General features: G+C 44.3%; 1 protein-coding gene across 5 annotated transcripts in view; it reads right to left on the bottom strand.

Moving 5' to 3' along the window:
* The window catches only part of ppcdc (phosphopantothenoylcysteine decarboxylase), a 105,393-nt gene that overhangs the window by 29,978 nt on the left and 58,297 nt on the right, over positions 1 to 17,118 (bottom strand). For 2 of the 5 annotated variants that reach the window (XM_041178362.1, XM_041178365.1), the window contains exon 5: positions 15,162 to 15,941. The exons of 1 other annotated variant lie outside the window; for it this stretch is intronic. In XM_041178362.1, the coding sequence (XP_041034296.1) occupies positions 15,799 to 15,941 (143 nt within the window). In that variant the 3' untranslated portion in view covers positions 15,162 to 15,798. Of the gene's footprint in view, positions 1 to 15,161; positions 15,942 to 16,027; positions 16,051 to 17,118 lie in introns of those variants that run through there. 2 more of the 5 variants (XM_041178364.1, XM_041178367.1) reach the window with 2 other exon arrangements.

Genomic DNA, 17,118 nt, shown 5'->3' with positions numbered 1-17,118 from the left:
CATGATTTACCATAGGGAGTGATGCAGCAGAGCCAAATGCCAAAGTCATGGTCACAGACAGCATCACTAGCAACTCTGACCAGGACTGCCTCAATTCAGCAGGCAGGCCAAAAACCAGACCTGGTCTTTGCAATGGGTTGGATATAGGATTAGAAACTTAGCTCTGGGTCCAACAGAATGCAGAAGTTGTGTGTTATCCGGTAGAGAGATGGAACCCATGGCATGATGTTTATGGTGATGTGAAATATTGCTTGCCTCCACCCTTATCTCCCTCCTAACCCCACTCCCCAAGAACACAGAAAACTCATATTCATATCTTTATTACCTCTAGATTTGACTTCTTCAATGTCCTCCTTGCCAACATTCTCAGTACATTTAAATTTTACCAGCATTATACTGAATTCATTCCTGGATAGGCATATCTGAATTACAACTAAGGTACTGTAAACAAATTGGACCGGACTTAAAACTTGACCCTTTCGCAGTCAGTCTAACGTTATAACTGCGCCCTTAATATCAGTGAAAGGAAAGCTGAGAGAGAGGTGAGATGCAATTATTCAAGGGCCACGAACAAAGAGGGATGGTGAGAGAATTGGTGGTACTTGCAAGAAATGGATGGGTCAAGGGATGATTTTTGAGGGAGGGACATAATGATAGTGGTTTTGAAAAGAATACAGGCACTGCATGAAGAAAGAGTCAGCTACAACACAGTTGAACACAGGTCATTAGTTATAACATTAGAAATTTGTGTCCCTCATGCAACCTCCCCAGAGCAAGTCCAATCACACAGTGTGCACTGTACTTATGTGCTGCAGATCACTAACAGTTATTTTATATATGAAATTATTAAACAAGGGAGAAACCAATAAATAATTAATGCAAAGTCATAAGAAATATCCGCACTGGCAAATTTTCCTATCCTAACTTACTTTTTTAAATTAGCTCAATCCTGCCCAGGCAGAGCAGCAAATGAATCAATGTTCTAATTAAAAAGTATTCAATACCGACAGTGAAAACAAAGTCTTTCATCACATTTAGACTTTTTTCTGTGCCATGAAGCTTGATCAGTATGTGTTTGGATAACAGCCAAGGTTTATGTGGCACTCCTCTCTATTAGCAGAATGAGATAGCTACCATCCAACAAACTGCCATCAGATGCCAAACTTCTGTAAAAGTAATTTAAAGATATGTGTGTGACCTTCTTGTTAGTTGTTGGTGTTGTTTGAACGAACGAGTTTTAAAAAGACAGACATGATGGCAAATTGAATCAGTAAGAGACTGAATTTTCATATTAAATGCATTCCTACAATAATGCTCGACATCTTTGGCTTTAGTAATTGGGATTTTACTCCGTGCTTAATGACTAGTGCATAAAGAAATTTGGGATGATATCATAACAGAATTTGGCAGCAGTCTTATTTATGTGTCAACTATTGGCAGCACTATCGTCTCTGAGTCAGAAGGTTGTGAGTTCAAGTTCTACTCCAGAGCTGTAAGTACAAAATCTAGGTTGACATTCCAGTGCAGTACTGAAGGAGTGCTGCAATGTCAAGGTGCTGTCTTTCAAATGCAACATTAACCCAACGTTTGTGTTCTCAGGCAAAAGATCCCACAGCCCTATTTGGAAAGCAGAGGAGTTCTGCCCAATGTCCCAGCCAATAATTATCCCTCAACTAATACCTAAAAACAGATGATCTGTTCATGATCACACTGCTGATTGTGGGAGTTTGCAGTGTGCAAATTGGCTACTGCATTCCTATATTACAACAGTACCTCATTGGTTGCGAGGTGCTCGGAAACTTCCTAAAGTCACAGAAGTTGTCATATAATTACTGATCTTTCTTACTTAAAGATATTTTAAGACAGCATTTCATAGGGTACTATTCATCTCAAACTCAGAACCCTATTAGCAGCTTTGTACTACGAACATTACTAAATTGACTGATATGATGTTTTTCCTGACATCTCGGAATTAATTGCACAGACTGAATAGAAAGTTACATCATCTTATCTATACAGTGTATTAATCACTTGCTATCAACATGCAACCAAGAGTACATATGCATGCTGATGACAGTTTTAGATTATTATATTAGTCTATGAGACATCAGAAATGTTATCTTCAGAATTGAATTTCCAAATAGGTTTTCAGTTTGACCAACAGTTAGGGTGGGAGATGATATCCCACAAAGGAGCCGGAATAGACCATTCAGCCGGTCGAGCCTGCTCTGCCATTCAATTAGATCACGGCTGATCTACCTCAACACCACTTTACCATGCTATCTCCATTTCCCTGGAAAACTATTGCCTTCCGTTTTGAGCATGCTCAATGATTGAGATTCCACAGCTCTCTGGGGTAGAGAATTTCATAGATTCACCACCCTCAACAGAAATGGCCTACCCTTATCATGAGATTATGTCCCCTGGTTTTAGGCTCACTAGCCAGGGAAAACATCTTGGCTGCATCTACCCTGTCATGCCCTGTAAGAATTTTGTAAATTTCAATGAGGTCACCTCTCATTCTTCGAAGCTCTAGGGAATGTAGACTCATTTTCCCCTATGTCTCCTCATAAAACAATCCCGCCATCCCGGGAATTAATCTGGTGAATAGGGTGGCAGTGTTCTGATATTCTTACTACAAAGTTTTTTTTACAATATGTTAGCCTCAGCCATGGCTTAATGGGTCGCACGCTTGCCTCTGACCCATGAAGGCTGAAGGTTCAAATCCCACACCAGAGATTTGAGCACATAATCCATGCTGATACTCCATTACAATACTGCGCAAGTGCTGCATTATAAGAGGTACCATCTGTCAGAACATGGCATTAAACCAAGACCTGTCTATCCCTTTCAGATAAGTGGAAAAGATCCCATGACACCATTCTGAAAAAAAGCAGGGAGAGTTCTGCTGGGGCCCTAGTCCGTACTTATCCCTCAAACATGGTGGACGCAGTGCCATAGTGGTAATGTCACTGGACTAGTAATCCAGAGGCCCAGGCTAATGTTGTAGGAACATGGGCTCAATTTCCACCATGTCAGCTGGTGGAATTAAATCCAATTAATAAATCTGGAATTGAAAGCTAGTCTCAGTAATGGTCACCACGAAATCTGTCATCCTTGCCTGTTCTGGTTGACATGGCTCCAGACCCACAGCAATGTGGTTGATTCTTAACTGCCCTCAGAAATAGCCTAGTGAGCCACTCACTTCAAGGGCAATTAGGGATAGGCAACAAATGCTGGCCTTGATAGCGTAGCCCACATTCCATGAAAGAATAAATTTAATCATGTGGTAATTTATTTCATTGCTGTTTGTGGGACCTTGTTCTCCCCAAATCGGCTGCCATGTGTCCATCAGCACAACAGTGACGACATTCCAAAAGTAGTGCAATTGGCTGTAAAGCGCTTTGATATGCCCTGAGCTGGATTTAGTGTATGTTATATGTTCTGTTCAGTAGGTTCTGAGGCATATATGGTTTAACATTAAGTGTCATTGATAATACTTAACTATGTAAACATATACAGGGTAAAGTCTAAGCTATGAGATAACTCCATGCTTTCTTCTACACAGGTCTCTCTGTAGTCCACAACTCTCTCTGGTCATGTGTCTCTTTAGATCACACTGATGGTGATACTGTTCCCAGTTCTACATTAATCCTTGCTATGCTAGGTACCCTTATACTACAGGATTGACCATGGCAGGTCCCAGGTTTATGCTGAGTCGTCTGTTCTCAGCAAGGTGCAGTGGTAGGTAGCTTATAACTGGACTCTGCTTCTTTGGGTTAGAGAGGGAAATAAGTCAGTCAGTGTCATGAATCTATTAATGTATATATTATTATCCGAAAATACTTTCCTTTTAAAATAGAGGTTTAGTTTGTGAGTGTGTCTTAATTAGATTAAAGCCAGCTGGTCTGGGTGCTTTGATGTATACTAGTTTTGAGATGTAAGAGAGGTAGAGTGCATTTGCATTTTTTGAATAAAGCATTCAAGAAATGGGGTGAAATCTGACACCTAGCTAGCACAGATCAAGCCATGTTTATATTACTAATAAAATTGGCACTATGAAAGGGGTTTTACTGTTAAAAGAGTTGGAGTTCAGAGGGGCTGGTGATACAATGAGAATTTACATTCAGTGAGATGTGCTGGATATAACTGGTAGCAGTTTGCGTGTGTGCAGCGCAGAGGCAATGTAAGATCAAAGTAGCTGTAAGTCTACAACTGTCGCCACAGGAACCAAAGTGAGAGGAACTTCATTTTGAGATTCATAAGGGGAAAATGCTTTGTCTGGTGTCTGGTTAAGTCTATGGGTTGCTACGACTTAATGGAGATTAGTTTGGGAATTTGTTAAAAGTTATGATCGTAGTAAGTTGTAGCCATGTGTAAAAATTTAACTTGTGTAAATTAATAAAGTGTTTCATTTAGTTTAATATAAAACTTCTCGAGAACTGGTGGTCTGATTCCTGAATTTAGAGTTGCATCTCAAACATACCACTTAAAAATATAGGTTATGACAGTTATTTAAAGTTTCCCTCTGGGATTTTTAAATAACTCCGCTTTACCAACTGTTGGGCCATAACAGTCAGGCTCACAGATCTGAGCTGCTCTCCGGTAAATGGATACCTGACTGCGCTCAAGTTGACTGCTGCATTCTCCATTGAGGCTAACCTTTGAATAAAGGAGAGCTGGGGAAGGTAGTGGAGGTCACATGGGGCTTCTGGAACAGTACCACAGCAAAGCTGCTTTAGATGAGCAAACAGAAATGTGGGAAGAAAAAACAGACAGACAAAAACCCAAATCTCTTCCTTGTTCATGTGCATGCATACCTGTACAAATGGTGATGGCATTGCCAAATAAGATCTTTACTATAAACCGTATACCCACTCTTGTGAATTTGTGAATATTTGCATTCATGAGAACAGCTAAATGAGATTTATCACAGTATCCAATGAGCTGTTGACATGGCAGAGGCACGTAGACTAGAACAAGCTCGCAACTGAGGGCATGGATCTCTGCACCAATTTTGCATATCCAGCTGACACAGTAACCAACTATCCTTTAGTTACATTAAGGCCACCTAAACCTGTTGATGGCCTCGATTTATAACAGCTTGGATTCGGATTTCACAATTTCTTCTTGAAAGACCATCGCCCATTACTCGAGGGGAATCTAAGTAATTATTTAAATGTTCAGATCAATTAAAAGTTAATAATCTGCTTGCTTCACTGCCTTTTATAAATGGATATTTTGCACCTGTAATCAACACTCAAAAAATTGTGACATCTGCTGTATGACGCCCAAAGGAAAGATAACAGAGAGGTTAAAATGCAACTTCATGCTTGAGGGATCAAAGGCAAGAGATGGCGTATGAAGCTGTAGCCCCAGTTCAATGATCAAAAATTTACCATTGGCTGAAAAGAATCACCAGTGAGACACAGAAGAGAGGAAAAGGGAAGGGGTGAAGGGTGGAGGAAAGGAGTGTGAAGAGTGGGCAAAAAAGGGAATGGGAAAAAAGAGGGGTAAAGAGGGAGGGGGGAAAAGAAAGAGGTAGAGAGAGAGGGGTGGCAAGAGGAAGAAAGGGAGATAGGGGAAGGGAGAGGGTGGGAAAGGGAGAGGGGGGAAGGGAGGAGGGGGGGAAGAGAGGGGGAGGAAGGGAGAAGGGGCAGGGGGAAAAGGGAGAGGGGAAAAAGGGAGGGGGAAGGGGGACAGGGGGAGAGTGAGAAAAAGGTGAGGGGGAGAGGGGGAAAAGGTGGGAGGGGGTGGAAGGCGGGTGGAAGGCAGGAAGGGGGGTGGAAGGCTGGGGGAGGGCGGGAAGGCGGGTGGAAAGCAGGAAGGGGGGTGGAAGGCGGGGGGAGGGCAGGAAGGCGGGTGGAAGGCAGGAAGTGGGGTGGAAGGCTGGGGGAGGGCGGGAAGGCGGGTGGAAGGTGGGTGGAAGGCTGGGGGAGGGGGGGAAGGCGGGTGGAAGGTGGGAAGGGGGGTAGAAGGCGGGAAGGGGGGTGGAAGGCGGGAAGGGGGGTGGAAGGCTGGGGGAGGGCGGGAAGGCGGGTGGAAGGCGGGAAGGGGGGTAGAAGGCGGGAAGGGGGGTGGAAGGCGGGGGGAGGGCGGGAAGGCGGATGGAAGGCGGGAAGGGGGGTAGAAGGCGGGAAGGGGGGTGGAAGGCTGGGGGAGGGCGGGAAGGCAGGTGGAAGGCGGGAAGGGGGGTAGAAGGCGGGAAGGGGGTGGAAGGCGGGGAGAGGGTGGGAAGGCGGGTGGAAGGCGGGAAGGGGGGTAGAAGGCAGGAAGGGGGGTGGAAGGCGGGGGGTGGGCGAGGAAGGGGAGGCGAGAGGAGAAGAGGGGATAGAGAGAAAGGGATGGGGATAGTGAAGGGGGAGAGGGAGAGGGGGAAGGCGGAAAGGGGACAGAGGGGCGAGGAGGAACGGGGAGGGGAGGGAGAAAGGGGGAGGGGAGGGAGGAAAGGGGAGGGAGAGGGGGGAGGGGAGTGATGGAGAGGAAGAAGGAAAGGGTTGGGGTGGGGAAAGGGGGAAACAAAAGGGGGAGAGGGAGGGGAAGGGGAAAGCAGGAAGGGGAAAGCGGGAAGGGGAAAGCAGGAGGGGGAAAGGGGCAGGGAAAAGGGAGGAGGAAGGACGGGGAAAAAAGAGCAGGGGGAAGGCGGGAGAAGAAGAGGGGAGAGAGGGAAAGGGAGAGGGATAGTGAGAGGGCAGAGGCCGAGATGGGGAGTGGGGGAGAGGATGAGGGGGGAGGGGGGGAAAGGGGACAAAGGAGGAGGGTGGGTGAGGGGGAAAGGGAGAAAGCGGGGGAGGGGAGAAGGAGAGGAAGGGAGAGGGAGAAGGAAAGGGTTGCAGTGGGGAAGGGGGAAGACAGGAGGGGGAGAGGGAGAGGGTGAAAGCGGGAGGGGAGAACAAGAGAGGAAAGGGGAGGGCGAAAGCGGGACGGGGGAAATGGGCGGGAAAAAGGGCGGCAGGGGAAGAGGCAAGGAAAAGGGTGAGAGGGAAGGGAAGGGGAGGAGAAGGAAGGGGGTGAGTGGGGGAGCAGGAGTGAGGGGGGAGAGGAGGGTGAGGAGGAGGGGAGAAGAGATGGGAGAGGGATAAAGAAAAAGTGTTTGGGTGGGGAAGGGGAGTGGGGTAGGGGGCAAACAGGAGGAGGTGGTGAAAGCGGGAGGGGGAAAGTTAGGGAGAGGGAAAGCAGGAGGGGGGAGCGGAAGGGCAAGAGGATGGCGAAGGGGAGAGTGAGAGCGGAGCAGTGGAAAAGAGGGAGGGGTGAAGATGCAGACAGAAAGAGAGGAAAAGAGAGTGGGGGGAAGAGAGAGTAGTTATTAAGGGAAATAAAACAAATGGTCCCAGCAGTCAATCTAGAAACGGTTGAAAGAAACACGATACAAAGCAAACACAGCATATAACCTAATGCTATTTAGCATCACAAAAAATCAAATCACTGGAGTCCTATTGCAATTGAATACAATGCACTTCTAAACATAACTAACACTTTAATTCTTCTGCTTCACTTAGAGCATCTGAACATTCGCCAGAATCACACTTCCCATCATCTCTGACTCTAAAGTTGTTCTCAGCAATTTCCACCTTGTTTAGTTCCTTGATCTTGACATATGAACACAATTTGCCCCATTCTGCCTGCACATAATGCACCCAGTCGTGAAAATCCACATTCTAGTATTGTTTCAATCGTGATATTACTGTCTTTTCAGACAAAGCAGCGGTAGACCAAATTGTAGTTTCCTTTAAGTTCTATTTAGTCTGAAATCTTTTAAAGTTTCTGATGTATTGTATCAATACGTTAATTTTCAATTACAACTGTAATTAAATATCATACTTATTATATCAAGCACACAGATCTAGATGAGCCAACAAATAAACTACTCTACCATCCTGCTATAATAACTGAAGTAGTTATTAAAAAATAAAGCTGCCAAACTAAACGGCAGGTACCGTAGATAAAAGCAAAATACTGAGGGTGCTGGAAATCTGAAACAAAAACAGAAAACGCTGGAAAAGCTCAGCAGGACTGACAGCATCTTTGGAGAGAGAAACAGAGTTAATGTTTCGAGTTGTATGAACCTGCTTATGTGGTTTATGGCAGCTAGAGCCATAAAAATAGAGAATGTGGCCTCCTTCCCTTTGACTCTGCTGCACTTCGACCCTAGACTCTGGGGACCTGCTGCACTGCCTGGATCTAGCCTGGCCTGAGTTAGAACTTCAGGCGAGAGGCTGGGAAAAAAAAAATAAGCTAATGTGTCACTCCGAGGGAGTTCAGGCCTAATAATGAGAAGCAAGTGGAAATGTTAAACAGGTATTTTGTATCAGTCTTCACTGTAGAAGACACAAAAAAGCATTCCAAGAATTGTTGAAAATAAAGATAGCATGGAACTTAAAACAATCACGATCACTCGGATAAGGTACTGGGAAAACGACTGGGCCTAAAGGCTGACAATCCCCTGAAGCCGATGGTCTGAAAAGAAGTGACTGCAGAGATAGTGAATGCATTGGTTGTAATCTTCCAAAATTCCCTGGATTCTAGAAAGGTCCCAGCATATTGGAAAACCGCAAATGTAACACCACTATTCAAAAAAAGAGACAGAAAGCAGGAAGCTATAGGCCAGCAAGCCTAACAAATGTCATAAGGAAATTGCTAGAATCCATTATTCAGGAAGTAAAGCAGGACATTTAGAGAATCATCATACAATCAGAGTCAACATAGTTTTTTGAAAGGGAAATCATGTTTGATTAATTTATTAGAGTTCTTTGAGGAAGTAACAAGCAGGATAGATTAAGGGAAACTAGAAGATATGGTGTATTTGGATTTCCAAAAGGCATTCAATAAGGTGCCACATAAAAAGTAACTACATAGGATAAGTGCTCATGGTGTTGGGAGTAGCATATTAGCATGGACAGAGAAGTAGAGAGTCGGGATAAATGGATTGTTTTCAGGTTGGAAAAACTAATTAGTGGAATGCCACAGGGATCAGTGCTGGGGCCTCAACTATTTACAATCTATAGTAATGACTTGAATGAAGGGACCAAATGTATGATATCTAAATTTGCTAATGAGACAAAGATAGGAAGGAAAACTAGTTGCAAAGAGGACACAAAGGCTCGAATTTTGTCAAAGCTGAAAGGGCTCCATGCCCTAGCCAAAATGACTCAGCAGCCTCGATCCTGTAAGTTCTGCCTCTGAATCCAGCATCCATTTATCATCGGAGGTGAAGGAGGCGGATTGTAGTTTGTGCATCCGTGGTTCTTGGAAGCAGCTGCATATGCAAAAGTGCAGCTGCTTTCAAATAGATCAATTTTTCGTAACTGGGATATCCAAACTCATAGGCTTTACACATTTGAGGAAAACGTTTGAAGATGCCGGTATTATCTGGAGAGGCAGGGCGACCATTTGAAGAAGTCCAGGTACCCCTTTGAGAGAGGCAAGATGTTCTTTGGGAGAGGTCAGGTGCCCTTTGGGATTGTTAAGAGTAGACAAGAATGTGCATAAAACATGGATAAGCTCAGTGGAACGGTTAAGCTGTCAAGTTATTTAAATCCCCAAACCCTTTAAATTTTTGAAAAAAAAAAACAGCCTGCTGTGGCTGCTTGCAATTTCACCAGCTGTCTGTTGACATAATCCTGAGGGTTATCATTATAGGATCAGTGCTGCAAGACTGATTCCACAACCTACTATCATCACAGTGGGACGGGGTGGGGCTGCTGTAAGTTCACAGTTTGACTGACAGCTCTTAAGTATTTATAAAGTGGTTGATGTGGAGTTATGAATATGTTTGTTTTCATAAGGGATTAAGTGCTTGAAGGAATTTAAATGAATTGAATAGGATTTTATGAATGAGTCCTTTAAAAAAAGTGAAGTCTGCAACAGACGCATAGAACTTTATTTTATTTCATCTCACCATAGCTCCTGATGTCTTCCCATGTAAAGTCAAAGGGTGGTGGATGGAGGGTCCGTGGGTTGACATAAGCTGGCACTAAATTGGCATAAGGGCTATAAAGGGCCATCGGGGTGGGTACACAGGCACAGTTTGGCATGTAGAGTATGAGGATCCATGCGGGGGTGGGTGGGAGGCATGAGTAGGGCTTGGGGCTGTGTGGGGAGTGAGTGGCAAGGGCTATTTTTCTGTCTTTTTTTTTGTAATTTGGCAAAGGCCCAGACCATTGAGGCAGACCCGGTGGCTGCCTCCACACTGTTTCTGGGGATGGCGGGCCCGACGACCATTAACATCCACCTGCACCCCCGCCCCCCCACCCCCGCACCTCCCCTCTCTGGAATGAAAATCTGAAGATCCAGAGCACTTTTTTCCAAGTTGAGTTTTTGGAATTGGAAATTATCACGACTGCACTCCTGAATCGGGAGTGAACATTTGGCCCAGAGAGTCTAAAAAAGAATAGATAGGTTAAATGAGTGGGAAAAATATGGCAGGAGTATAATGTGGGAAAAATGTGAGCTTGCCCACTTTGGCAAAAAGAATAGAAAAGCAGAATATTATTTAAATTAAGAGAGATCACAGAAATCTGTGGTTTAGAGGGATCTAGGTGTCCTGGTACAAGTATCTAAAAAAGCTAACATGCAGGTATAGTAAGTGATTGCGAAGGCAAATGGAATATTGGTGTCTGTTGCCAGGGGAATAAAAGAAGGAAAGTGTTGCTACAGCTGTACATGGCCTTAGTGACACTGCATCTAAAGTACTGTGTACTGTTTTGGTCTCCTCACTTAAGGAAGAACATAATTGCACAGCAGTTGAGAGAAGGTTCATTTGGTTTATTCATAAATACACACATACATGTGAACATATGAATTAAGAGGAGTAAGCCATTCGGCCTCTTGAGCCTGCTCCGCCAATTGATAAGATCATGGCTGCTCCACTTGTGGCCTCAACTGTACTTTCCTGCCTACACTCTATAACCTTTGATGTTAATCAAGAATTTAACTCAGCCTTAAAAATATTCAACGACCCTGTACCTACTGCTCTCTGGGGAAGAGAATTCCACACACGACGACACTCAGAGAAAAAAGTTCTCATCTCCAACTGGGAGCCCCCTTATTTTTAAACTGTGTCCCATGGTTCTAGTATCTCCCACAAAGTGAAACATCCTCTCAGCATCCACCCTGTCAAGCCCCCTCAGGATCCTATATGTTTCAATAAGATCACCTCCCATTCTGCTAAACTTCAGTGGATACAGGCCCAATCTGTCCAACCTTTCCTCATAAGATAATCCCTCAGACCAGGAGTCAATCAAGTGAACCTTCTCTGAACTGCATCTAATGTAGCTATATCCTTTCTTAAGTAAGAAGAATAAAACAGTACACAGTACTCCAGATGTGGTCTCACCAACTGTAATAAAATTTCCCAATTTTATTCTCAATTCCGCTTGCAGTAAACACCAACATTTCATTTGCCTACCTATTCACTTGTAGTTCCTGCATTCCAACTTTTTGTGATTCATGTATCAGGACACTCAGATCCCTCTGTACTGCAGAGTTCTACAATCTCTCTCCATTTAAATAATATATTGCTTTTTTGTTCTTCCTGCCGAACGGGGACAAGTTCATATTTTCTAACATTGTACTCCATCTGCCAAATTTTTGGCCATTCACTTACCTACTTACCAATCTTTATCCTTTTTCAAACTCATGTCCTCTTCACAACCTACTCTATCTTTGTATCATCAGCAAATTTAGCAACTAAACATTCTGTTCCTTCATCCAAGTTATTAATTTAGATTTTAAATACTTGAGGCCCCAGCACTGATCCCTGTGGCAATTCACTAGTTACAGCTTGTCAAATCAAAAGGGACCCATTGATCCCTACTCTCTGCTTCTTGTTAGCTAATCAATCCTCTCTCCATGCTAATATTTTGCCCCCTATACAATGAGTTCTTATTTTGTGTAATAATCCTTGATGCGTCACATTATCAAATGCCTTTTAGAATTCCAAGTACACATCCATGGGTTCCCCTTTATCCATGTTGCTTGATACTTCCTCAAAGAACTTTAATAAATTAGTCAAACAAAATTTCCCTTTCACAAAACCACATTAACTCTGCCTCATAGCATTAAGATTTTCCAAGGCTGTAAAGTCCTTAATCATAGATTCTAGCAGTTTCCCTATGACATATGTTAGGCCTGTAGTTTTCTGCTTTCTGTCTGCCACCTTTCATGAGTAGAGGAGTCACATTCGTTATTTCATAATCTGATGGGACCTTTCCAGAATGTTTGGAATTTTTAATTTTTAAAAAGTATTCATTCATGGGGTGTGGACTTCGCTGGATAGGCCAGCATTTATTGCTGATCCTTAATTGCCCTGGAGAAAGTGGTGGTGTGCTGCCCTCTTGAACTGTTGCAGTTCATTTGTTGCACAACACCCACAGTAACAGTAGGAAGGAAGTTCCAGGATTTTGAATCAGCGACAATGGAGGAACGATGGTATAGTTCCAAGTCAGGATGGTGTGTTACTTAGAGAGGAACTTGCAGATGGTGGTGCATCTGCTGTCCTTGTCCTTCTAGGTCATAGAGATTGTGGATTTGGAAGGTGCTGTTAAAGGAGCTTTGATGAGTTGCTGCAGTGCATATTGTAGATGGTAAACACTGCTGCCACTGTGTGTCGGTGATAGAGGGAGTGAATGTTTATTATGATGCCAATCAAATAGGCTGCTTTGTTTTGGATGGTGTCAAGCTTCTTGAGCGCGGTTGGAGCTGCACTCATCCAAGCAAGTGGCAATTATTCCATCACAATCTTGACTTGAGCCTTGTAGATGGAGGACAGGCTTTGGAGTATCAGAAGGTGGGTTACTCTCTACCAATTTCCCAACCTCTAACCTGTTCATGTAGCCACAGATTTTACATGGCTGGTCTAGTTCAGTTTCTAGTCAATAGTATCCCCAGGGATTCAGCAATGATGAATGTCAAGGGGAGATGGTTAGATTCTCTCTTGTTGGAGTTGGTCATTGCCTGGCATTTGTGTGGCGTGAATATTACTTGCCACTTGTCAGACCAAGTCTGAATATTGTCCAGGTCTTGCTGCACTATCTGAGGAGTCATGAATGGTGCTGAACTTTGTGCAATCATTCACAAAATCCCCACTTCTTGCCTTATGATGGAGAGAAGTTCATTTTTGAAACAGCTTGGGCTTAGGACACTACCCTGAGGAACTCCTGCAACGATGTCCTGGTACTGAGATGATTGATATCCAACAACCCCAACCATCTTCCTTTGTGCTAGGTATGACTCCAACCAGTGGAGAACTCTCCCCAATTCCCATGGACGTCAGTTTTGCTAGGGTTCCTTGATGCCACACTCAGTCAAATGCTGTCTTGACGTCAAGGGCAGTCACTCTCACCTCACCTCTTTTGTCCATATTTGGACCAAGGCTGTAATGAGGTCAGGAGAGGTGGCCCACAACCAATTCATCTGCTATCTCCGTCGACACTCTTTTAAGACTCTAGGATGCAGGCCTTCAGCAATGAAAGAATTGTCTTATGAGAAAGGTTGAGCAGGTTAGGTATATACTTATTGGAGTTTAGAAGAATGAGAGGTCAGTCTATTGAAACATGTAAGATTCTGAGTGGGCTTGATAGGATAGGTGTTGAGAGGATGTTTCCCTTGTGGGAATTTCTAGAACTAGAGGCACAGATTCAAAATAAGGGGTCTCCCAATTAAAAGTGAGACGAGGAGGAAATTTTTCCCTTACAGGATCTTTGGACTTCAAAATTCTCTTCCCCAGAGAGCAATGGAGACTGAATCATTCAAGATTGAGTTAGACGGATTTTTGATTGACAAGAGAATCAGGGTTATGGAGTGGGGAGGGAGGCAGGAAAGTGGAGTTAAGGCCACAATCAGATCAGCCATGATCTTATTCAATGGTGGGACAGGCTCAAGAGGCAGAATGGCCTACACCAGTTCCTATTTCTTATAATCGTATAAAAGGAGGAATATTGGCAATTTGGAATAAAAATGTCAAATGTTGAAAAGATATTACATATAAAGTGTCAGCCATGGTTCAATTAGAATCTGAATCAAAATGCCATGGGTTCTCATACCAGAGGGGTGAACACAAAAAATTCAGGTCAATACTTCCACTGCAGCACTGAGTGAGTGCTGCACTGTAAGAGATGAAGTCTTTCAGATGAAACGTTAAGATAGAGCCCATCTACTCCCTCAGATGAATACAGCAGAGCTCATAATAAAATTTCGAACAGCAACAAGGTGTCCTAGCCAATTTTATCCATCAATTATCAGAAAAACAGATTATCTGGTCACTATCACATTGCTGTTTGTGGGATCTTGCTGTATGCAAATTAGCTCTGCATTTCCTACACTGCAAGTGTCTATGCTTTCTAATATTCATTTTTGGGGTGTGGGCATTGCTGGCTAGGCCAGCATTTATTGCCCATCCCTAATTGCCGTTGAGAAGGTGGTGGTGAGCCGCCTTCTTGAATCACTGCAGTCCCTGTGGTGTAGGTACACCCACAGTGCTGTTAGGGAGGGAGTTCCAGGATTTTGACCCAAATGTATTCCATTGGCTGTACAAAACTTGGACATGTCCTGAGGTTGTAAAAGGTACTATAGAAATCCAAGGCTGGACCCTTGGTGGGTGATGCCAGTGCAAATTGTTCAGTCCAGGAAGGCTGAGCAAGGTTGGGGAAAGGGTTGGGGGGGCGTCCTTGTTTTCGGGCACTGTGTGTATCAGAAGGTCATTCCACCTATTCCCCACTATTTCCACTCCCTCCCCCAACCCTGATGATCCTGCGCCCACATCACCCCGCACCCATCTCACTGGGGCCTGCCAGCCTTACCCTGGGCTCCACTGATGTCATCTCTGCAGAGCTCACCACTTCGCCTGTTGGTGCTGGAACAAGAGAGTTGCAGCCCTCTGATTCATTGACAGGTCGATGGGACTTCCTCTTGGAAGGGGGCGGAAGTCTCACCTCAATACAGTTAAAGACCTGACGGCCATTAAAATAGCTGAGGGGCAAGCTGGCCAAGTGGAGGTAGACTTGCCACCAACTTTTACGTCGGGAGCAAAGACTCCGCCCCTAGAGCAAAATTCAGCCCCAAGTCTTTATTTTCAACCAACATCTGGCACAGAAAAGGTGGGTTAATGTTACAAGTATGTCCCTCTGCTGGGCATTTTCTGTTTTTATTGAAAGATTGTATGATTGAAAGAAGGGTCGAAATACAAACTAATTTTACAATAAATAACATCTTTGCCAGCCCTACTCCTCCTAGAAATTAGCAATACTCTCTCTCAGACAGAATTTTAGGTGCTTAATTACTGCAAGCGATCGATGTCTTTTGTATGTGAGGTGTGTGAGACAAACTCAGAGTGGTTGCCCCAATTTAACTAACTCCAGCAGCAAGTTTTTTTGAGAGTTTTAAAAATAAAGGTTATTTATCATACACTTTCCATGAAGGTTAAAAAAACAGTCTCACTTACTCGACTCTCACACATTACCACTTTCACAAAAAAATTAGATAGAGATGAAGAAAAAAACAGCACAATTACAAATATGTTTGTCTCAGTCTTTTTGTGAGAGGCTTGTAGTTTCTTAGATGAGTTGATGCTATTGGTTGAAGTGAAGATCTTGTAAGCAGAGGGTTGCCAGTAAGCTGCAAGGCTTCTTGTAGTTGAATTTCTAGGAAGTTGGCTCTGAGGTGAACTTGAAGGCAGAACAGGCTGGGGAGAGTCCAGCTCCCACTTTCACAGTATTACTGTTTGTTGCCTTCACTGCTTTCCAAATAATGTGGGTGGTCAGGTCGATAAACATCCTGCGTTTGTCATTGACACTTTGAAATTTATCTAGTCTGGGTTCGAATGATCATAATACAATGAGAGGTCCATGGAGCGTAACATACATTGAGTTTTGACGTGTCTTTGTCCCTGGTAAACCAGAAATACAAGTTGGTTAGAATGCCATATTCCTTTGTTGATGTTCCACCTTTAAAACAAAGGGATGTGTGAATTTCATGGATAGTTGTGAATGTCCACATTCAGTTAGGTTTTCGCTTGAGTTTCAGGACTGTCCGGAGTTGGATTGAATTAGTTGGCTAATTAGTAGAAAACAGAGATACACATAAATGGGTCTTGACTGATTGGCAGGATGTGACTAGTGGGGTCCACCAGGGATCTGTGCTGGGACCTCAACATTTTACAAATCACATCAATGAGCGAAATCGTCCCAGATTTGTACTAAGTGCAGTAGCAGGCGGGAAGGAGCAAGTTTTACCTGCCAGCCGCAATGGCAGTTTTCCACATCCTATCATTCCAATCCCGTCTCATTAATTATGCATTCCCGGGAGCCATACCATTTCAATGGCAGGATGGATTTCATTTGCCCGCCACACCATCATGCTGGGCGTCATATGTAAAGTGCAGCCGTACGCACATCTCTCAGTGCTTCCAGGCAAGAACTGCTGCACAGAAGACATGGCCCCGAAAGGCAAGAAGACTGCAGCCCCCTACCCCACTTCCCCCATTTAATGACGCGTCCCCCGAGCACCTTTTGCACGCTTTGAAGGCCTAATGTGATGTCCTCTATCCCTGCTCTGACTGCAGGATGGGCAGCAACATCACTAATCCAGCATGAAGGCAATGGTGGCGGTGGTCAGCGCCAATGGTCTACAAAAGAGGACAGCCACCCAGTGCCATCAGGGTAATTCACTCTTCTCATCACTCTCGACTCTCACACTCAAACCCATCACACTTCCATAGGGATCTCACTCACTGCCAGTTCAAGGGACATCACCATTCACTCTCTGATACACACCTTCATTGTCCTCATCCCATCTGTGGGACAACTCACCACCTACACATGCCAAGCATACTTATCATCTGTCATAGCAGGCGTCCCGCTTACATTCTCTCATGCAGGACAAGCTGACACACAAGGGACAGAGATTGCATACTGGTGAAAGAATGCCTGAAATCAAGGTCCTCATAGTCTTTGAAAATAGAGCCATCCAGCTGGCCTGCGAGGATCTGGTCTGTTCCTGTGTTGACGGTGAGGTCAGTGGTGTTCTACCAAGTGAGGATTCAGCAGTGCAACATCCATCAGACAACCATGCTGTGAGTGATGTGTCCTGTTCCGCAGTCCCCTGCCATGCACTAATTATCTC

Source organism: Carcharodon carcharias, chromosome 32, assembly GCF_017639515.1.
Source record: "Carcharodon carcharias isolate sCarCar2 chromosome 32, sCarCar2.pri, whole genome shotgun sequence".
Classification (NCBI taxonomy): domain Eukaryota; kingdom Metazoa; phylum Chordata; class Chondrichthyes; order Lamniformes; family Lamnidae; genus Carcharodon; species Carcharodon carcharias.
The sequence above is the reverse complement of the archived record's forward strand: the minus strand, read 5'-3'. Positions and strand labels throughout refer to the sequence as shown.